The sequence below is a fragment of the Euwallacea fornicatus genome, chromosome 20 (genome assembly GCF_040115645.1).
Source record: "Euwallacea fornicatus isolate EFF26 chromosome 20, ASM4011564v1, whole genome shotgun sequence".
NCBI classification, from domain to species: Eukaryota; Metazoa; Arthropoda; class Insecta; order Coleoptera; family Curculionidae; genus Euwallacea; species Euwallacea fornicatus.
The window spans coordinates 1779892-1803975 of NC_089560.1; the positions used below are offsets into that span (position 1 = coordinate 1779892).

The following is a 24084-nucleotide window of genomic DNA, read 5'->3' on the forward strand; positions in this document are numbered from 1 at the left end:
ATTCATCATAAATAACAGACATATTGAAAAAATATTCTTTTGTATAATTTACGGACGCCGCCATACTTCAAAAGTAAAATAATTTTTTTTTTTAATAAAGTAAAAACGGTTGGGTTTAGGTATGGACAATTGAATTAAAAGAGTACTTTACTTAATTTTTATGATAAATATGTATTCATTGAAAAAATTTAACTCACTGATCCAAGGATAATAAACTATTTTGTAGAACACCGCAAAATTTCATTGAAAAATACTTAACTATTTGCGAATTATTAGGAAATACCTTAATGGCAGCAACTGTCATTTTTCTGGTAAAATTCTGAATATCTCGAAAACCGTAAAACTTAAACATAGAACATTATACATGAAGAATGTTCTTAATATTGCACAGAATATAAATTTGATATAGTATATTAGGTGTTCCATATAAAATAAGCGAGTTGACATACCTTTCCAGTATAACAAGAAGTGGTATTTCCTGAAAATATTTTCAGGCAATAGATCACTTTCGCTTCAGTGTGGTATTCAAATTTCAACTTTTTTCTAGTCATAGTTTTCAAGATACGGATAGAGGCCCTGTATACAGAGTGTTCGGAAAGATCATGTCATGAACTCAAGTGGTTATAGACGCGGTTAAAATAATGCTAATACTTCATATATAAAAAAGACCTAGCAGCCTTTGTTACCAAGTTATTCGCTATTAAACCAAGAAGTTGAAAAATGTATTTTTGCCATTACTTTTAAAAAATGATCATATTGAAATTAAAAGGTTTAATTACTCAGAATCGTTCCTTATACAAAGAAGTCAAAATTTATAATTTTAACGCATTCATTTTTTACTGAAGTGACGGAATCAATATTTTTTTTCGTAACTTGATTTTTTCATAATTTTTCTAGAAATGAGCAAGCCTTACTTTAATCGATATCTTGTACTGCTATTGAGAAAATCGCATTTTATTATCAACATACACCATACATGTCAACAATTTGAAATCAATTAAAATGAAAGTTTATTATAAAAAATGGTATGTATTTTAGCTAAACTTGTTAAGAATGCTTGATATGACCACCTTGGACTGCAACAGAGGAGCTCCGACAGCATTACCTTATGCAAGTCCAAACATGAGATGTACATATATCTGCATACTCCTCGTTGCTAAACTCCAAAATATTACTAAAATAACTCATATTGATGATTTTGAATGTTGATATGAATATTTTTGATAACTTTAGCTGCAATACATATTATTTTTTATAATAAACTGCTATTTTATTTGATTTCAAATTGTTGGATTGTATGGGCGCATGTTAATAATAAAATGCGATTTTCTCTAAAACAGTACAAGATATCAGTTAAAGCAGGATACATCTTTTTTGTAAGAAAATTATGAAAAAATCAAGCTATGAAAAAAATACTGATTTCGACAAGCCAACAAAAAAAATGAATCAGTCTAAGTGAGGAATTTTGAATTCTATAGAAGGAAAACATATGAAACATCTGTTTACACGTGAAAATAAACACGAATATGAATTATTTAAGGCGCCAACTTCCATTGTCACCATGATATTTGTATAAAATTTGCAACAAAAGAACTATTTTGAACTTTTTACCTTGAGAGCGAATAAATTGATAACGAAGCCTCATAGGATTTTTTCATATGAAGAACTAACATTATTTTAACCTTCTCTATGACCCATAAAATTTGTGACGTGATCTTTCCGAACATCCTGTGTAAGTCCTCATCGAAAGAAAATCGAGTCTTGATATTTTTCCTCAATGACACAAATTAAGACCTCCAAAAACGGTTTCGCAGCACTCACTAAATTCAATACCTAAAAGAAATCTAAGACACTAGGAGATATGACATAATATGATGATCTTCAAGAACGCGATCTAGGATTCTGTATTGACTCCATTGAAGACTCTCGAGAAGCATGTTCTTCGAATTCTTGACAATTCAAAACATGGAAAACCTTAAAGAAATCACCTAGGAAATGCCATCGTCTCTTGGTTGGAGGAATCTATCAAAGTAATTTCCCGAGCAGGCGTTTAAATCTGTTTCACTCAAAAGAACTAATTGTCCGTTAAATAACTTGAAAGGAAACAGTGTGGTCCACGTGTGCACAGCTTTCTGAGTACCGCTTTGTTTCCGTCTTTAAGATGTTTACGTGCCTTAAATAAGCTCATTGATGTGTTTAGCAGTTTATAATAATTACTTTGTTGATGTCAGTGCACAGGCACGTGCTTTCCCGTAGGTGAGTCAAATAATAAAATCAATACAAGCAGGAACTGATCATTTGATCACTCGACGCAGAGAATTTGTGAAGATAAAGTAGATTTGGAAGTTACATTTCCTTACAGGTGATGATGCAAATACAACGTGCACCATACGCAAAGGTACACATGAATACCAGAAGGTAAAAAAAAAAAGATTTACTAAATTTACCTTACGCAAAAGCTAATTATTCTCATTTTACAGGGTGGCAAAGAATTTTTTTTAATTTTGTAAATGGGGAATAAATCTCCCAATTTCTGAATTTACAGACCTAAAATTGCTACTAGGTGGGGTTTCGCGTACGAAAAATCCATTTGAACCCTACGCCTTACCGAGATACAAAAAAATCTACCTAAGTTCCTTGTTTTATCAGCGCTGATAACTTGGAATGTCTGATTACATATATGTACATCCTAAAACAACGGATATGCTCAAAATTTGATTTGTATACAGTGATGGACAAAAGTATTGGCACAGCATATATATTTTTAAGTAGAACCTTTTATCTATAAATAAAAAGAGTATGTATCACACGGATAATGTTACATTACACCTTGACCTTTTAACTTTAATTCTGATCAAAGTACAAATTAAAGCGCAAATATGGAAAATATTTTATTGCAAACACAGGAGTAACTCGCAATTTTAAGGGGGAAAAGTACTGGCGCTGTTGATACTTTCTTCCAAGTATTTCTATCTATTTGACTATATTGAAAAATAAAACACATTTGCAAAGCGTTATTTGTATATTTATGTCACTAAATATCAAATACAAGACCTTCGTTTGAATATCAGTCTGCATTGTAGATTGTTGTTAGTAGTAAAATGGATCGTAAAGGTAAAGAAACCACAGAGTCCGGACCAAAAATAATTCTTAATTTATAGTGATTTAGAAAATCGTATTCCTAAATGGCAAATGTAGTGGAAGAAAGTCGTTTAGTTAACCTACATTATCAAACGATTTAAAAACTGCAGTGGTTTTAAAAATATGCCACGATCTGGTCGGCCACCAAAGCTGTCAGCCAGAGAAGTGAGACAAATTATTAAACAGATTAAGATAAATCCTCATACTTCAGCTTTGGAAATTACGTCTACATTAAAAAGCCATGAAGATAAAGACGTTTCTGCGAAAACTGTTCGAAGAATGTTGCATAGGGCCGATTAGAGAGCTAAAGTTGCTACGAGAAAACAGTACATCAGTCAAATAAATCAGAGGAAGCAGTTACATTTTGCAAATCAATATGTAAATCGATCAAACGAATTCTGGGAATAAGTTATTTTTTCAGACGAGAGCAAATTCAACATTTTTCATTGAGACGGAAAGTCTTTAGTGTGTAAAAATCAAAGTACTGAGCTTGATGTTAAAAATTTGAGGCCAATCGTTATGCATGGGGGAAGCAGTGTGTCCATTTGGGGCCGAAGGGCTGCAGAAGGTGTCGGAAATTTGATGTTTATCGACGAAATAATGGACAAAATAGTTTATTTAAACATTTTACATAATAATTTAAGACGGAGCACCGAAAAGCTGAATATATTTAATGATTACTCCTTCCAACAGGATAACGATCCAAAGCACACGGCTTATGTCGTTGAATAATGGATAGTTAACCGGGTTCCCCATTAATTAGCTACTCCCCCTCACTCACCAGACATGAATCCGATCGAGAATTTATGGAACGACTTAGCAGAAAAGCATCAGAACGCTCAATTTTTCGAATAAAAACCGACTTAAAGATATTCTTCAAGAATGGAATTCTATAAATGAACAATATACTCGAAAATTAGTCTACTCTATGCAAAGACAACTTCAGAAGGTTATGAAAATGAAAAGTCTATCGACAAAATATTAATTCTACTTTAGTACCATTCTTTTATGTCATTGTGCCAATACTATTGTCCGCGTAAAATTACGAGTTACTCTTCTTTGCAATAAAATATTTTCCACATTAACGTTTTAAATTTAAACTTATATCAAATATATAGTTAAAGGTTGAAGGTATGATGTAACATTATCCGTATGACAGATATCTTTTCTATTTATGAGATATAAAGCTCTATTTCAAGAAATAAATGGTGGGCCAATACTTTTGTCCACCACTGTAGCTCTAAAACTATAGACAGTATAAATATAAAGTGGGAAGAATTTTGAAAGTTTAAAACTCTATATTTGGACACCGAAGCTCTAAGTTCAATCGCCTGCCCTATTAAATTTTCTCGCTTAAAATCTGAATCACCCTGTACGCACAGTAATAGATTAAATTTGTTTCTAAAACATACGAAATGTCTATCATAAACTGATATAACATGAAATGTGGGTGGATTGATTTAACCAGGGACTTTACAATTCATTTGACGGATGGCATAAATTAGGGCTAAATAACAAAGTTGTTTGAAAACTTTATCAAAAATAAAGTTTATTGTAGCAGATGAGTCAAAGGAATAACCCACAACTCTAACGCTGTTAAATACTCATATCAGGTTTGAACTTTAACGGTAAGAAATAAAAGAATATAACCGGTCAATGCGCGCGTACAGTAAATATACAGGATGTCTCAGAATGAAGAGGTCGACGTTTAATCACCTATTACTTGGTTAAAAATATATCGATTCATATTGATATACTTACATATGATATGGTCTCTGCCTGGAGATAGAGTCTCTCCAAATCTCACTGACTTTTTTAACTTTTGCAGATAAGTCGAAAACGACTATATAGATTGCAACGAAATTGGAGGTATAATTTTTCTGCTTTTCGGGGCATATCCGACTTGGATTATTATTTTAAAATTATCAAGAATAATGGTCAATTACTAGTACATCGAATATTAAATACTCCAGAACCTTTTTATTCGCTCTTGAAGATATATTTTTTTGTGAATTTCCCTCTTTGTTACGCAACTTTTTTTTTTCTTATTAAATTTTAATTTCCAGCCTTAATTAGTTACAAAAAAATGTAATTTTTTATTTCGATTTCTGGAAAACCGCCTTTTAAAATAGCTGTTTTCGGCCTATCTGCAAAACTTAACAAAAAATTGAAACATTGGGATGCTGTATACCTAGAAAAAAAGAATTTCGCATGTAAGTGTATCACTACAAATCGATATATTTATGACCAAGGAATGTGTGGCTAAGCATTGACCCCCTCATTCTGTGTCACCTCGTATGACATATGTAGCTATAGTATTTTTATTATCAGTTAAAACCAGGAAAGAACTTCTTACCAATACACATCAAAGAAATTCAGAACATAGACGTAACAAAAATTATATTTTTTGAATGATTAGAACAAATGAGTTTAGTAGGTATACATTAATTTTTAATTAAATTTAAATACAGCTTAGATCATAATCATCAGTGAAATTGAGACATGAGGAGACACATGATACCCTTTTTTCTTTTTGTATAACATGAGCTATAGAGTTTTTCCCCATTATTGTCTAATTCACTTATTACTACTACAGAATATTTTCCAAAACTACGTCACTTAAAGTTGATGACTTATTTATCTTTCGTGGTGTTTTTTGAAACCGGAAATGATAAGGGGCGCCGTCCATTACAATGACTGAATTACGGGGGATGTTTGGTAGTGGCTATTCAATGGTACATTTTTCTAATAGTTGAGCAGTCATATCTTCGTGGTAATCAGCAGAAGATTGGCTTATATTTTTAGCGGAGAACAACAAGCCGTTTGGCACAAATCCATTTTCACTGCCAGCACGCAGAATAATAATTCGTTTGCCTCTCGAACATGGAGTATCTAAACAGCAATTTTTAAAATTATTTATCCAACCATATTTAATCACTTCAAGAACGTCGAGCCACGGTTCATCTAAATAATCTATACATATTTCTAATTATCGATACTCCATAAATTTATGTAAATATAATCTCTGCAAACCAACTATTCGGTGTGAATCCATTACCACCATTCTATTATCATTTTTTTTTATATTTAAAACTGCAACCCATCATAATGGCTCGCAATTTGCCAAGCAATTATACTTATAATGTGAATAGTCTTTTAGCTTTTCTCGAATTATTTCTAGTATAGGTACCGTATTTTCTTTAGAAAAATTGTAGATAACCCTTCGAATAACATCTATGTCCCCGGCATCGATTTGTTTAAATTTTCTTGCAGTCCCTTTCCTTTCAAAGCTATGGTCTATAACATTTTCTTCCTTAATAACCCAATAAATCGTTGACAATGATAATTTAGTCATTTCGTTTATTATTATGCTTGTTTTCTGTGTTTATACAGCCGTAAATATTCAAAACGAGACGTGGGCACTGCACATGTAAGTCTTTGTTTTTAAAATCGCTACTAGTCCCTGCAAAATTCACATTTACTTTATTTTCCAAATAATCTTCAAAGGGCCGGCAAAAAGCCAATTAGTCTTATGAAAAGTATATATATTAAACTATGAGTGACTTAATTTAACTATGTAACACCACAAACGGACAATAAATATTCAATTTAAAGCGCCCTTAATCGGCGCCACTGGTTTGAATTTGTTTACACCTGCGAGTACCGGTCTCTGCGCGGAGTGGCTGCACATTTCAAATATTCGTCGTTTCTCCACACAGACAGAGGCAATATTCAGTTGGTCTGCTGGCTTAGACATTCGAAAGATTACAGGGCCCCGTCACCGGATAGTACCGAAGAATGTGTGATTGATTCTACGTCGTGATTTATCTTCTATAGGTGAGGTTTTCAACTGATATTAAAAACACTATGTATAATGTAGGATCATCACTTGTATTAGTACTTGCATTTACAGTCATGGCTCCATGGCCATTCACTTGTTCCTCAGTAGAATGTTTTAAGTATAAATTTTCATGATTTCGTTGCAAATTAAACTAAAGACTATGCCATTTCAATTTTCTCTATAAATACAGACATGTCATGGTAAAAAATAAGAAGATTGAATTGTTATTAGCGGATTTATACATAGCTCCCTAAGCAAAGGAAAGCTGTTTCCGTACCATTTAAAATTTGTTACCAAAGGGTATTCAAACCAGAATTGATTTCTGCAATTTATTACGTCAAAAGCAACATCATGATCCTTAATTCTTTAATATTGTTCACCGACGAGGCAACATATCCAAACAGAAGTATATTTAATTGAAGAAACGAGCATTCTTACAACACAGAAAATCCTTATTTAATGAGAGACCATGACTTTCCACATGAACATTCATTACATTTTTTTTTTTTTTTTAAGTCATTGGTGTAGACATCCACACCTAGCAGCCGGGAGAAACGAATGGCAAATTATGAGATTTATTTTCAATTTCCACAATGAAAGAAATTACTTGAAAAATCGATGAAAATTGATAAAACAAGCAACTTTTCTATGAAGCAAGTTAGGTAAATCGCTCAATTTTTTAACTTCTAGCACTAATTTGTGCAATTATTTCTGGGACCCCCTGTGTAGGACACATTCTAGGGAGTGGGCAAAATTTAAAACAACAAAAGACTTGAAAGTGAGCCAATTCTCATTCTTTATGTAATAATCCTTACAGTCAAATCATGCTCAAACATGGAGCTGTTCTAATATGTTCAATTGGCGACTTTTAAGTACTTTCTCGTGCTTACAAGCTTATGGCGATATGCAAAACCGGATTTGTAGGAATAACCTTAGAACCTGGCATTTTATTGGCCGTAAGGTGCGACGCCCACCTGAGGCAGGTGAAATCGCAGGTGAGGAGGATCTATACGGGGCGTTTGCGGACCATTTCATGCGCGTTCTCTTACCTGGCGCAGCAGGTGAGCGCAATGGTTAGAACGCTCCTCCTGTTATCGATTGAACAGGTGAAAAGGCCTCCGATTGGCTCGGGGCGATTGCTTTTTCATTGCTCAAGGTTTCTCTCCTACTCAGGAGTGGGTGAAGAACTAACGAAATCCTCCATACGCATAAACAAGTTCACTATTTACATACTAATCTTTCAACACCCACACGGATTTTAGACTTTTACTGATATTTTGTGAAGTTCCGACATACCGCGGTTATTCAACTTCCACGGGAAACAAGATACATCCGACGTAATTACTCACATAAAAAGTGTGATAAGATACCAACCTCCAGGCCCCAGGTCCAGATTCCCCCTACGTTATGATCGAATTTTTTCTATACCTAAATTATGTAAGTTAAGTGGAGGTTGGTGCCTGAAGAAGTTTAATTTGGCCTTATTCTCATTCCCCGTCCATATCAATCAAGAATCGCAGAGCCGGAACTTTTTCCTGATTAGTATTCCGACTCTAACGACGGCAGTGCTTGGCTTTGACATAACCAGTTAGTTCGTATTAATAACTTTAGTCGAGTTTATATAAGAAAAAGACCGCTTAGAAAAATGACATGTTTTTACCCCGGCCTGTCCTCAGATTCCAGTGGGACAAGTTCCGACGATCACCTCCTCGTTATCTAACGTCCATTCAGAGTTTTATCTCTCAGTCTCAGCAGCTACATTATTTGCTGTAGTTTCTATTCTTTTGACTGGACAAAATCTGCAATTACTTACCCAGAGACTCAAAGCGCTCCTTGAACAGATTTTTTTTGACTGTGGAGTTGGCACCCACTGGAAAGAGTTGGCCAGTTTCGCTCTGGAAAATTGTTTCGCCGCAGTTTTATATTTTTAAACAGACATCTCGTTGAAAGGTAGTAACTGGAAAAGTGCATGCCGACGACAGCCAGCTAAATTGAGGCATTATACTTTAGTTACACATGAGGAAGCATTAAGCAAAATAGATTTGGTTTTAGGGGAAAGATCTTACTAAAAGAAAAAGCCATTAAGGTATGGATAGATTCTCCCATTCAGCAGTTGAGAATATTTATTATTCTTTTATTGCCTTTCACATACGATCTAAGCTACCACACAATCATCTGCCATTACTAATTCCTTTAGTAACACCTCTGCTTCTTGCATTGTAAATCAATTGGTTTTGTTTCTCAAATCTGAATGGAGATTCTGCATAGTTCTACTTACAAATCTTAAAATATTGTCAGCACCAGGATATATGGTATTTTAACCCTTATTGGATATTTCTTTAGTTACCTTATCAAGTACTCTGCTAAAATATTTTACCTTAATCTTGGGACACCCTATATATTTTTTTGAATTGAATTTTCGAAAGGCTCGGTGATTTTGCTTACAACTCAGGAATTTCATTTTGAGCGTCTTGTGGAATTTTGTGACGACTTGCTAGAGATTATTAACTCTCTAAACCCGGAAGCCATTTTATAGGAGATTCAGTTCATTGCTGAAAGACTGGCGCCATTCATTTCCCGGAGTTTTTGAAATATATTTTTTTAAATTGGCCTTGGAAAAAGAGTCGTTCTTGCGGGAAGATCGTCGGCCAGTTTGTCATGTCCATTGTCAACATTGAAATTTATTTTACGCAAAGACATCTCCTAGTAAACAAAGGCGTTTTCAATGTCTTTAAAACTGTCCAGTGAATCGCAGAGAGGAAAATTTTTGAAATTCTCAGGAGTGGTAAAGTGAACTGATTTCAGCCCCTGCACGACTGTCAATTATATAATAGTTACCTCCATTTTGTGGCCGGAAGGTTGCTTTGTCCCTTTGACATTATTTTCTACCTATTTTGCCGCCATGGATTAGTGTCTCATTTGCCAAAAATGGAGGTTTAAAGCGTAAAAAAAATTAACATCCTGTATTTTAGAAACAAATTTGGTGCGAATATGCATTTATATGGACTATTTGTCTAAATCTTTTATTATAGACTTAACTGATAAAGTCATGCAACCCTAATTTGGGATGCAGGGTACAGTGAAAATTTGTTTTAGATTTGCCAAAACAGTTTCTCACCAGTCAAAGAGTCGTGTGGATTACTCAACCTATAGATTTGCGCCACTAATTTGTCATTTGGTTTAATGTACTTTAACAATGAATTTTTAAATTCACCCTAAAACAATCTTCAGTGTTCACGAAATAGGCCTCTGGAAGTGTTTGAAAAATTCGTAGAAGGCATAAAATAAGAACTCTGAGGAAAACAGTTTATGCAGATGACAATAAGTCATCTCGCTGTGGGATGATATCATGTTAATTTCAATTAAAAATAAAAGTATTTTTAAGACACAAATGTATATAAATTTTGGAGGTTATCGGTTTTTAATTATATGTCTCTTTAAAACCTCTAATTAAAATATATTTCTCAGATTTAATTATTTCGCAGGTCTGAAACATTCTTAATTTATAGATTTATTAGACGAATTTAATTAGTTACTAGACCCCTTCGTTAATACCAAAATAGGTTTTTCATTAAATATATTTTCCGAAACAATATTTTTTACCAATCTATCATCATCTATAAACATGTTTCCGTATTGTCCATCAATACGTATTAGTCACACAATCTATTATTAAACGATGACCTCGTTCTTTTTTCTGGATTTCACAAAAGGGGAAAGTGATCAGCGTAACGCATCGCCGATGAGGGTGCCAGTGACGTTTTCCAGGAAATGGCCACATCCTCTCTGTGATTCACCCGTTGCTCTTTTGCAGGATACAGGATCTACCCTGGACGCCCAACTTTCACTTTCCATGTGAAAGGGCATTGGAAGCTTGGAATCCATTATGCTTTTTTTCGGCGTAAGCAGGAAATTTCTCAAGGAAAAGAACCTGAACGTCGAGCTCTAACTTCCTCTCGAAACCTGAAGATGAAATTTCATTTCTTTAACACAATTTCCGCGTAGCTACTACTAAGTATTGCGAACCAGATACTGGCGAAATTAATCCACGCTTCTTCCTTGGGAGTTTCCTAAATTAATTAGCAACTTTCTATATTTCTTACTCCCTTCCAGTAATTAAACAATAATACGTTTCAAATCGCGCTTATTTATTTTTGCGCATCTTGCCTGGAAGCGGCTCCATCCAGGAACGGGTTTATTTCCTTCTCTCTGGAAGTTACGAGCACTGGCTGGCAACATCTTTTGCGCCACAAGGTAATTTTACAAGTAATTAAGGGCAGTTACTCGATGTCGTTAAACTGTGGCCCTTTTAACTAATAGCCCTGATCCAATTCATATAACGTAGACTTTGGTTTGTAAGCTGCACACATCTCTCTGTATAATAAACTAGATTCGAGATAAGGAAGCTGCTATCGGGAGGTCACCTGGGTCTCGGGGATATGATTCTTTAACCTGCCTTCATCTATCATGCGTGTTCCCAAGAGGTCGCACGTGTTATCTCGGTGATACGTTGTCCCATGCGGAGACCTTATTTGATTTTTATACACCGCAGTTTCAGGACTTAAGAAACTGCCCTTTTGGCACTGTTGCCAAGCTGGGACGTGGAATTATCTAAACCGAAATTTTTTATTTTTGGAAATTTTCCTGCTCAATACGAACATTTTTCCATTACGTAGGTCAAACTTGTCACTTATGTGTTTTTATTCATGTTGTGGCCCCTTGTTTTATTATCTTTGTGAAGGAAATGTCTCAAACAGATTTAAACTGTTACTCTTTTTATAATGTTTCGTATTTTTTCGAGAAATTTTCCGGAAATAACAAAAAATCGAAAAAGTTTTTTCTGGAAATTCTGCATCGCTAGGTGTATCTCAAACAAGGTTGGAAACACACTATAGCAGTGGAATGCTTGAAAAATTTATTCGTACTAAAACCTTGACTTCTACTACTTCTCCATTAAGTTTTATTACATTAAGTGTTCAGACCTAAATCTGGCAACTGTGGATGTTACCTCGGCCTGAAGGACAGCGATTTACCTATTCATAGAATCACGGATGCGAATCGCACGCGCAACTCCCTTGTGGATTTAGAAGATGATTTTTCGGTTTTATGAAAAATAATACCAATTTTACGACCTTATGTGTGTTGAGTATATCGATCAATATAGGATGTCATTGAGCTTGGTTTTATCCAGAAATCTCATGCATCGATAAACAACGAGATTTCCTTAACGCGATGATACCTTGAGGAAGTTCCTTGAAGGGGAGTGTTTTGATTTGATGGCATTGGTTAATAACTTTAATTGATTAAAAGCAGTTAATCGTTTTAGGTTTCAGGTTAATTCAGATTAGTGAATTTGACGAAATATTTCAGTTAAAATAAATTCAGCTTTGGTACCAAAGCAGTTCTTCTTGATTATACATATATCAGTAGAAGTTAAAAGGTTATCAAGTACAAATTGATTAGATTTTTCTAATTTTGTCAGACACTGGGGGAAAGGGTTAGACGAAATTGAAGGTAGCAAAGTAAGGACTTAAATGAGGTACCTGGTCAATTGGTACTTAGTTTGCTCCGAGGCACATATGAGAAGTTCGACAACAGAGACAAATGGCACTTTCCACTTTAGAACTTTGATTTTTCCGTAGAATTTTTGAAACAATCAAATTTTTTAAAATATATTCAAGATACGACACTAGAGACTTTCTCCCTCGTTTCAAAAGGCACCTTCTTATTTATCAAAGTTGATCCACAGGATGTGGTTATAGGCATATCAGTCAAGCCCGTTTAGTTCAGGTTAGTCAATTTCCATTCGACCAATGTTGTTTCAAGTGGCCTTGTCTAATAGATAATTTTATTCGCATTGTACTCAAGATCCTTAATTACTCTATATTTTCTATAACTGTGTTTTGCATGCAATTTAATTAGATCAATTATTAATATTTCCTACTGCATTGACAGGATTTTGACAGGGGGCTGAGTTAACGATTTTCCCGAATTAAATTAAAATATTTCCTTGTGACATCTTCGATCTCAGAAGTCCCCTATACTTTATTCCTTAGACCTCCCATTTGTTGCTACTGGGTCGCTTCCATATTCCTCTGCTCGGTACATTCGTATCTCTATCTGCCTCTCCTTGTATTAAACTTCAGTTCCTCTCTGTTCTCTCCCATGAATCTTTAATCAAAACGACTGTTTAATTAACTATTTACGTAAATTTTAACGAATTTCTAGCGTAGTTTAGGAAATTAAGTACCTCAGAAGTGGTCGAAGGAATTCAGTAATGTGTGTGACCTTCGTTGGAACTCCTATTTCTCGGTTTATCATGTTCGGTCATCCTCATTAAGACCCGTAGTTCCACTAATAGTTTTAGATTTGCGAAATAAATATTCTGTGAACTTTCTCCAATAACATTCATTTTAGAGTTGTCCAAAGCAGCTTGATTGGATTTGTAAAAGCGGTTCTAATCTCATTTTCCTCTTGCTACTTGTTAATTCGTGTAAAGTAATGAGACATCAGAAGTACAACTTTTCAAAAATTTCTAGACTTTTGAAACTCCTTCTTATAAGTGTTGGAGGAATAACGAATTGAGTTCACTTATCTGCAGTTCCCCATCTACCGCAATAAATACTGAATGTATGCGGCATATAGTGTCGTCACTCCTTATTTTGAAGAAAGTGGTTTCGGATATTCTGCAAGAAAGGATAGCATTTGGAATACGAATTGCTACGGATTATGCTAGGCGAACCCAGAGATATTAAATAAAATACAAAGTAATGTTTTTTTAGATTTAAATATTCAACAAACTATTTCAAATAGAGAAACAAAACCAAGCACAATTTATTTTGTTGTTATTTTTTAACACGTTAAGGCTAATTTCCACAAAATGTACAATTATTTTTAAGTATAAAAAATAAAAACATTTAAATTTGTTTTGACGCACTTAACTTGGACCAGATTTTAATTTAAACTAAATTATTATCTACCATGGAGTGTAACTTCCTTTTTGTTCTAAAATTGCATTCATGCAATGTCTCATAGTTTGCACAAGATTTTGGCAATACTCCGGTGTAAAAATGTCCTATATTTCACTTAATTTTATTTTAAATTCTGGTAAAAATCTGACAGGAGCAGTTCTTAAAGCTTTTAACACGCTATGCCTGAATATTTCAATTAGAACCAGGTCTGGACTACTAGAAGGTCGTTCTAGCAAAGGATCGCTTCAAGCGCCATCTTGTTGAAATATAAAATCTCCTTCGGACGTTTGTAGCTGTTCGATTGGTGGCGACGTTTCTTGCTCCAAAATGTTTTGGTGTTTGTTGGTTCAGGTGTGTTACTGTATCATCAATGAAGAAAAGGCATCCAACACCTTCAGACGACATACACCCCCGGGTCATCACTGATGCGGCAAACTTAACATTTTTGCCGAATAATTCTACTCCGTGGATTATCCACATTTAACTCAAACTTTGATTCATTAATCCATACGACCGACTTCCATTAGTCTTCAGTCCAGTTTATTGGGTTTTTAGCGTAAAGCACTCTTCTTTTAATTTGTTTTTGAGTTGATAATGGTTTATCTTTGGAATTTAAAAACATAAGTTTTGATTTAAGTAATAAGTAACATTTACTTTGTAAAAACCGTGTTCCAATTCCTTTACATGGCGCAAGCAAGGATCTTTAGATGTGCTTTTCCTGATAGCTTCGGATAATTTTGAAGCTAACTCCTTCGATGAGGCGCACCTGTTTTTTTATTTTTTATTTTTTAAATAATAAATCCTACAGTGCGATGATCTATTTCAGTTATTTTTGCAATCCGCCCTTTTCTCAGCTTCTCTTTCGTGTTACCCTCTTTTTTGTGTAATTTAAGGACATTTCGTGCTGAAATTTGAGGCACATTTAAATTTTGAGCAATTCGGTGTCCCGGAATCCCATTTTTATGGGCAGAAACGATAGTTTGTCGCAAATCTTGTGAAATGAACTTACCACGTACCACTTTTACAAAGAAATAATTTTATATTTGAGTTAAACGTTCACAATTATTTTTTATTTATAAAGTTATTTTGTATAAATATTTTTTCAAGCAAAAAATTATTGGGTCAAAACCGAATGTTTATCTTCGAAACGCCAGTTTCGGGCCAAGTTAAATGCGCCAAAACAAATTATATTTTTTTTTCAAAGTTCGCCTTTGCGTATTAACAAATAGTAATAAAATAAATTATAGCAGGTTTTATTTTTCTATTTATTATAGAATTATTGAATATTTAAATCTAAAACAAAATGTAACTGTGTATTCTGTGCTTGGCGCAACTTCAAAACATCTGAGCTCGTATGTTCTATACGATCGGAGCCTGGTCCACAGTAGCATTAAATCTATGAGCGATCAACCGGCTTCACACTTACCTGATGTACTGTTTTAGGTGTATGGATTGCTAAAGACAGTCCAGCAGAACTGTACTATGCATGGTTTTTAATGTTGTTTATACGGGCGATGTCTTATTGTTAATTCTCGTTGGCTCTTATCAAGGAAACTTCCCAAAATTTATCTCCCCCAATAACAGTTGTTGGCTAACTCGTACGAATCCCGCCTTCGCGAGATAAAAGCGCATCGTCTACGAGATACTGGGCGTTTTAATGAAACAACAAACCGCCACAATAACGCAAATTTAAAGCCCCACTTAAACGCACTTTATTGAGCACTAAGTCAAAAAATCTTCCGCCTGGACCGATAAACAATTTCTGGAAACAAATTCGCCGACATGCAATTGTCTCGGGTCGTGATCCACAGAACAGCCTGTTGGAATCCAGCCAACAACGGGCAAATGAATGCCAGTAGTTGCTTCTTCCCCATTTTTTAAATTTCAGCTTATCGGTTTTTATTTGCCCATTGCCACGCCTATGGTAACACATAAACACAAACATTTATGGGTGGTACAATTTTGTTTATTACTTTTTAATGGAGCGCTCACAAAAAGGTGAATAGTTTTTAATAAACAAGCTTCCTTGGTCCCTCCTGTCTGTATGAAAAGGGGCTTTATTCTCGTTTTAAAAGAGGATCGTGTTTTACATGTTACGTGTAAAAGTATCCATGTGGACGAACTGGTGCGAGTTTATATTTCCCAAACGGGGGATTTATTAGGAGCATAGAGAGGAGGGCATTCATCATTCTAATTATCCAGAGTTTTATTCATACTTTGTTACTTCTGCCTGTAATTCTTTGAAATATGTGATTCGGGTTTCGGATGTGTATGCCGCGGGACTGGCGGGATTATGAAACAGAAATTACTAAAATCATTTCCCACACAACACTTGTTTTCGTAAAGATTCTAAAAAATTGCGTAAAATGCATTTTTCCGGAACAGAGACCTTATTGGATGTCGCAGAAGTAAGTCTGTTACCTGCTCAAGTCGAACCGGAGAGAAGTCAGATCCGGTGAAAGAAGTCATAAGGTTGAGCGGCTCAAAGTCCAAACCATTGGTCGTAACAATGAAGAGTATGGAGAGATGCTGCAGTAAATATTGTAATAGTCCTTTTCGAATGGTTCCCAGAGTTAGCATATTAAAACCATTGAAATGATCAGCATTTATGAATTATGCAGTATGTGGCGACTTCTTCCATCTTCCATTATCGTACTATAGCGACACTAACAAAAATAAGCATATAAAATAACGGAGTTAAAAAATTAAAGACCACTGAAGTTGCATGGCGCCTCTGGCCATTGTTGTTCAGCATTGTACTTCTTGCACCGTATATATTCGACTGGGATTTTTCGCCTTACGACCACCGTCCAAATACATAATTTACATTTATATGGTTTACGAGGAAAGTAGAGAAGTTCGAACTGACCGGAAGTGGAATTCAATGGGAACGTGCAAATAAGTGGAATATTTATTTTCATTATATTTCGCTTTTGGCTCTCCTATTGTTATTCCTCTTCAGCGCCGCAAGTTCAGAAGGTCGAACTTTGTGTTTGGAAATAAAGCGCCGTAAAGTTTCAGTCTTCTGTGTGCAATTTTCGGGTCTGTAGAAACTTTCCTCAAAGTCAGTAATCATAACACGAAAATCTTATGGTAATGAAGTCGATGATGGTTATCTATATATTTTGCCCTCCCCAAGAGACTCTATTACGTTATAAGAGTATAGTCAAATAAAATATATTGCTTCCCTGTATATTATACCTATACGATCAATAAAAGGTTTCCCTTATTGGAAAAATTTATGACCGTGTGATGTGGAATAATAAATTGGCCTTGCAGGAGGAAATAATCGGTTATATCGTCCACAACATTTTTACAAGATTGCAGCCTACAGAGCCTGAAGTTAAGGTCAATACAATGCCCCAGGGGGGTCCATCCCCCTACGAAAACATACCGCTTTTAATTGCGTATACATGAATGAATTTCATATTAATTTCTGATTATGCGGGGCACAAAGGTTTAATATTACCATGGCCTCTAATAAGACCTGTAATCCGTACTCACATGGAAATAATCAGCGATTATTAGCACGCCTCGTTCCATTTTGGAACCGTTCCGAGCCATGCAAATTTACTCTCGGGGAAATTTTATTTTTTAATTTCGAGGAGGTATTACTCGCGCATTTTGCGTACAAACGCGTTGACGAACCTACAGAAATTTACATAATATCTATAGATTAGTTTGGTATCCAGTAATAGGGGTAATTTTGTATTGTACTAGTGCGAAAGAAGCATATTTTTTCATACAGATTTCGAAATATCGAAACTGTTAGAGAAGAGATACTCTGAGCTGTAGAATGGATTAACTTTAACGTGATGAAATAATGAAGCGATAGCTTTTATTGGTAGTAAAAGTTCAATAAAGAAAGACAAATTGGGGATCAGTTTATCCCCGTCCTTATTAAGGTACGCCTTTTTGAAGAGACGTCCGCCCAATCAATTTCCAAGTTTCGAGGTCAGATTTCGGAACGGACAAATTGTATAGGTGTTTATGGTTTACCTAGAATCTAAGTGAATTCGTAAAATTGGCCTCTCATAAGAAAGATGACGTTGAACGCAATTGTCAGGAATAACGTTCCTCAGTCAGTTTCTCACAAATTCTGTATCCCGAAAGAAAATGATCCCCCTGAAGGGGTACTTCATTTGCCAACAAACAGAGATGTCTTAAGGCTTAAGTTGAGCAGAAGCGACTGCAGTCATAGGCGGTTGTAAGGTATCCATTGTTATATGCAACTAAAGAATTCCTTCGCTACTAATGACAATCATGATGCACACGTAAAAGCTGTCGGCATACTTGCTTTTATTAACTATGCAAATGAAGGGGAAAATTACTTTACCCATGATCGTCATTATTTCTGCATTGACATCAACCGCCGCGTATGGTGATCGCATCCCATATTGCCGTTTTTTAGTGTCCGTAATGTCGGTTTCCTAATAGGCAGTTTTCGCAAGACAAAAATTCACTAAAATCGTTCGAAAAGAGCGGCTAAAGTCCGTACTGTTCCCGAATAAACAATCACGAAAAAAGATTATTGAGGCAACTAGCTTCGGGTCTATCACATGAAACTGAAACAAGCCATCGCTGGTTAAAAAAAGTGTCACTGGAAGCTGGGCAGCTGCAAAAACGCTCTCGTACGTTGATAGATCGTCCGGTAATGCCAACCTAAATCGACGTAAATATTGCCATCAGCTCACCGATGTCTCTTACGATGTGATGGCCGATATTAAAGTAAGCCTCATTTATCATTTTGATCTATTTTAAAGTGTTTCAAGGTTACGTTTTAGTCTTATTTCCCGTCCAACCCTCCTCTTGTGTCTCATGTGCCAATTCGTTTTTATAACTTGTCTATCCCTATTCTAGAGAAATATGTATAACATATACAAGAATCAAATTTAAATCTTGTCGAATCAGGTTCTTTTAGCAGGAGATTTATATGCGTCAAGAAGAAGCCCACACACAGTTTTGTACTTTTTTCGTTTACTCTCCCATAAAAATTTGTTTATTTTTTCGCACTAGAGGGATAAAGTAAGCAGACATCGGGGGTCGCGTATCGCCATTTTGGGCGCCTCGAAGCCCGCTGGAATTGGGATAGTTACAGATAGCATCAACAATCTCGTGGATGTCTGCTCTCCCGTTTGTCATTCTTTTTAGTTTCGAGTTTTTTACTTTACTTTAGATTTGAGTTCTTCCCTCCAAACCTGAAGAATTGCCAGCGAATTACTGCTTCTAAGTTTTTTTTCCGTGTTTTCTTGGCTTCCGCCTGTGCCTCATTGCCTCCAAAACTTCGCCCATTCTTTTCCATGATTTATACAGCCCATAATTACTATTCGATTTAATTAGGGCACCTAAGCGATCGGGTTTTCTCTCCATAAACTTCGAAGTTCATAAAATCGCTGACTGGGACAGTGTGGTGCCCCAAAGTTTTCGTTAATCATATATCTTAATAAACACAGAAAAAAAAATCAAATATTGAGTTGCAAGTTAGAAAACATTTAGGCAGGACGCATATTAGATCATTTCGAGGTTAAACGCCTCGTTAATACATTTTTCGACTGTTTAAGGGCGGTTTTCGCTACGCCCTTTGTTTTTCGGACTGACGCGTCTAATGGAACAGAAAATTGTCTGTTCGGTGTTCCTGCCCGAGAAATTGTATGCATTTTTTCTCAGCGCATTCCGAATCTTTTTGCACATTCCCCATTTTCCGGGGACATTTGTTTGCCCTCAGGACAACGACAAATCGTAGTTATCTACTTCTGGTCATGATTGGAATACGTTTATTCCAGGTTTATGATATGCAGGGTGTTTTTCGCCATATTCGGACAATTGTTGAGCTAACTTAAGGAAACGCTTCGGCGGTGCATTTCATAGGAAAATTTCATATCATAAAAGCTCGTTACTAAAAGGAAAAATTGGAACTGCACGCGACATCTGATGGGCTCAATCTGGATTTCTAGAGGAGTCAGAGGCGCCTCTTAGCATCTCGGTGAGCTCGGTACTCCAGATTAACCAATCATGCGCGAGGTAGTTTCATCTGTAAACCTATATATCGTCTTAATGTCTGCACTGGCTCCAAACATTTTCCATAGCAGATTTGTCGCCCATTATTCTCTCCGAGGTTTAGTCTGGTCATTCGTTAGTTTTGCATCTCTCAAGAATAGACAATTATCTTTAAACGAAACAGTTATTTAACGAAGAGATGCAGAAAGTGTTACTTTTCCTTTACGTGTAAAAATTATAGAAAATACATACAATGCGGTACAAATTGCTGGTGATTCTATCGGTTCATCTATAACTGTATGAGATAGAGGCAGGGCTACATGGGAAAAGGTCTAGAGACTTGTATTTGCGGTTTGATGGTTTTTAATAGCTCGCCAAAATTTATCTCGATCGCATCCAAACCATGAACATAGACCTAGGCATTGTGCAAAATCAGTTCTCTGGAAAAATATAATGATAATCAAGAGCCAAATATCCCGCTTGATATTCTTAAAACCTATAGATAATTCCTTCCCCAACTCAATTAATTTCACTCAAGATCGACTGGAGCGCTCCAAAGCTAATAATGAAGAGGCTCTTAAAGGGACACACAAATCAAAAGGACAATATTTCCCTTTATTAGCGTTGCCATTAAATTATTTTTATTGTCTCTAATTTGTGTTATCTGGCCGTGGAAGTTGGGAGTAAGTTCGGGGAAGTTGGTATCACGTATCTGGGGACCTCTCCGCGGCCAGTTGGCCGTATTGTTTGGTCATTAGACCGTCTTGGGCCTGGGTGGATAGGGCGATATGGTTATTTATCTTAAGAATGTTACCGCAAAGTGATCTGTGTGGCTGACAGGATGTCACTCGAGGCCAGTGGGACAAAACACCAAGGGATATGGTGGAAGATAATTTTTTTTCAATCAAATGGAAAATTATCAGCCAAACGTGGAATGTCAAGTGAGTGCTAAATGACTGAAACGTAGCGGAAATATGTATTACGAAACACCTTAAAAACGATTTCAAAATCTGATTCATATGGAATAAAACGTTACGGAATGTTCGAGAGAAATTTCTTGTAGAAACCCTTTGGGCCTATAGAAGTTTGGCCCACTGCACTCTTATGCCAACGATCCAAGTTCGACAAGTTTGTCCGAAATCGTCCATCCAAATCAGATATGAGGGATGAAGGGGTTGTTTTCGTGGTTAGCAAGCGTTTCGACCACCCTCAGACTTATCTCTATTGCCTTATTGTCTCAAGGAAAACAAGAGGTCTTGGCTTCTGGGGATTCGGCCTTACTTGTCCTATCTTGGCCGGTAATGTACGCTGTTTCTGTTTGTATCGCGGTTTGGCTGGCAAATACTTCGCTCCCGTTCCTTAAGCAGCCTATTTACAGATAAGCGCAACTTAACTCCGATTAATTTCCTTTTGATGAAAAGTTTAATGGGACCTGCGAAAAGGCATGAAGTGAAGCTCTTAATGAAACCCTGTTCCTACCGCTTTCAGTCTTTTCTGAATTTCCATATATGTTTTCTATATTTTTACCGTTGCGTACGATCATTATATCTCCAGTTACCGCAATTGAATAACCAGTGAAATTTGAGGTCCAACCGTGAACTTCTGAATGAATTAATTTCACTTTTAGCTAAAAATTTAAACTGGGAATTTTTTTGCTCTCTATACTGGACACAGAGTCGCACCTTCCGAATTCCCAGTTTGCGATTGAGAAACTTAGTCCCTTTACGGACATCTGCTCAGCAGATAGAATGGTGCGACGTGTAGGTGATTAGTCCGGATTTGGTTGGTCTTAGCGAATTTACATTTTTATTTTCTTCACGTTTCTAGTCTGATGACGGTTTCTGGTCCGCCATTGGACTGGTTGCAGGGTCACACTTTTGTGCATTGTTAACCCTTGCGCCAAAGATCTGTTTGCATCAGATATTTATGCAGGTAACATGGCATCTCTCCTTCTTTGAAATCCAAATCGTCCGCAATCTCTTAGACGAGCGGCTTATTAAGGAGACAGCCAAACGTTTTATTTATCGAAAAGAACAAAGCTTTATAGGTAATGCATACAGAAAGTGGAAGTTTCATTTCATGGCAATAAGAAACCTGGAAATTCAGTACATGTCTCGTAAAAGCAATTTAGAAAAACTTTGACATAAGTCTGCAAAGAGAGAGAGGAGAGTTGCACGCTATAAACATGTAATAAACCGGCATTTTATTATATATAGACGCTGCAGGGAATAATAAACATAGTCTATAATATAACATGGCGGATGTAGCTACATGTATAATGCAAATACCGAGCGAAGTTTAATATTAATAAAGAAGCACCGTATTAGTGGGCTGACGTAGCCCATGTCGCATGTAATATTTACGTGAATTGTGCTTTTATGAAATATTATGTTGTCCTAAAATCATCTCAGAAACAGAGCAAGTTTCGGTCGGCTTGAGTGTGTTGTCTGATAATAAATAACACCAAACATAATGAGCTTAAATCAATAAAGCAAACACATCCCCGAATCCCCCGGATCACCCTTTTGTCCCCGTTCTTCCGCTCCCACGATCCGTTCGCTAAATCAGATTTTCTCTTAATGCTTTTTTAACGTCCATAGGTAATAAATTGTAGCCTCACTCTTTAGAATAGACAACTGCCCTGGCACAATACCGATATTATTGAATCTAATTATAAAAAATAAATCGCTCGCATCAACAATAGTGCACCCCCTCACATGTGGGAATCACGGGGAGGGCAAACAAATGAATCATTGTCCGGAGTTGGAAGGTCACGTGTCCGAAAGTAAAGATCTGTCATTGAGCACGTGCGAAAGGTACGTCTGGACCTGGGGTGACATCGGCCACGGTAGAGTGGAGATAACGAATACGATGGAATGATTTTCCACGGGTGTCTGCCATGGCTGCCAGCCCCCTTTTGGGGTCGGGTTGTGTAATTGGGACTGCCATTTTGAATTCGTTATCCCCCGAAAGATTTAAGAACAGCAGATCATTGATTATTGCACCGAGAAACTCCTTTATACCTTTCAAAAGTGTCGCTAACCGAAGTTTGGATTTGAAGGTTGCCAGCCAACTAAAGCCATCAAAACTTTCACCCTCATTGTCGTGGATTAGTCAGACATCCAGACTAAAATTTTACGAGCTCATAACTATTTTATTATCTGATATACACTTAAGAGTTAACGCGAGTATAAATCAGTAACGCTAAAAATTGATTACGTGGGTAATGAAATGGACTGTTTTACTGCAAATCGTTAATAAACCAAGGTGATTATTAACCCAAATGCTTGTTTTGAGTTCTCATTCAATTCTCCTCAAATACCCACTCGTCGGAGTGCAAACTCATTATAGACAGGTCGTTCTTTTATACATGGCTCGAATTAAGGCCCAAAAGTCCAAGCATTAAAAACAGGATATGAGCCAGCAGGTTATTGCAACTTTAGGTCCCATTTTAATGAAAGAAGCCGCTTGTAAGCCATGTCTGTCAGCAAACAAGGCGATTAAAATGAGTTTTTGAGGCACGCCCCTCGGTCTGTCCAGACATGATGCAAAACTTTTGTTAATAAAGGCTCTATTCGGTATCTTATCAATTACGTTTCGATGTCGGTGGACCATGAAAAGATTCAAATTAAAAAACCCCGTCCCACAACCTGCCACGATCGTTTCCTGGATGCTTATCTGCTTCCTTTCAGTAATGAATGGTGAAGTGCACTTTGTGTATAGGATAACGTGTCAATGCTTCTTGCACGTATCCCGAGATTATCAGGCAAATGACCAGATTGAGTGCCAATTTTGTTTGGAGCGATAACATGCGACCTTCAGTTAGCAGACAGCGATTTCATCATCAGCTACAGATAATCGTTGTCGGTACCAGCAGAGTAATGAATTGACTCAAAATCCTCAGGCAGGATTGGACCATACTCCTCTACTCACTGTCATCGACCTCATCTTAAAAATTTTCCTCCGAAAGTGTCTAGTTCGTGTTGGTGAAGAATGAAAATACTCACTCCATATCCAAGTGCCTGATTTAGTGAGTCCGAGCAGGCAGACGTTTCCTTATAAGGGCAATTCGGGTCAGCCAATAATTTGATAATTCTCTCCTCTCCTAAGAAGAGTTTGGCGCAGACAGTAATT

General features: G+C 36.3%; 2 protein-coding genes across 7 annotated transcripts in view; one reads left to right on the forward strand and one right to left on the reverse strand.

The window, feature by feature from the left end:
* zfh1 (Zn finger homeodomain 1) overlaps window positions 1-24084 on the forward strand; it is a 286194-nt gene that overhangs the window by 162628 nt on the left and 99482 nt on the right. The gene's annotated exons all lie outside the window — the stretch shown is intronic.
* LOC136345666 (uncharacterized) lies at window positions 5867-6496 on the reverse strand. The gene is made up of 2 exons (XM_066294194.1): window positions 6259-6496; window positions 5867-6033 (listed from the first exon to the last, which is right to left on the reverse strand). The coding sequence occupies exons 1-2, from the start codon at window positions 6494-6496 to the stop codon at window positions 5867-5869; spliced, it is 405 nt and encodes a 134-aa protein (XP_066150291.1).

Coding starts and splice junctions, on each gene's coding strand:
- LOC136345666 (XM_066294194.1), bottom strand. CDS start 6,496: ATGACTAAATTATCATTGTCAACGATTTATTGGGTTATTAAGGAAGAA. Junction 6,034..6,258: donor GTATAATTGCTTGGCAAATT/GCGAGCCATTAT, acceptor ATTGCTGTTTAG/ATACTCCATGTTCGAGAGGC.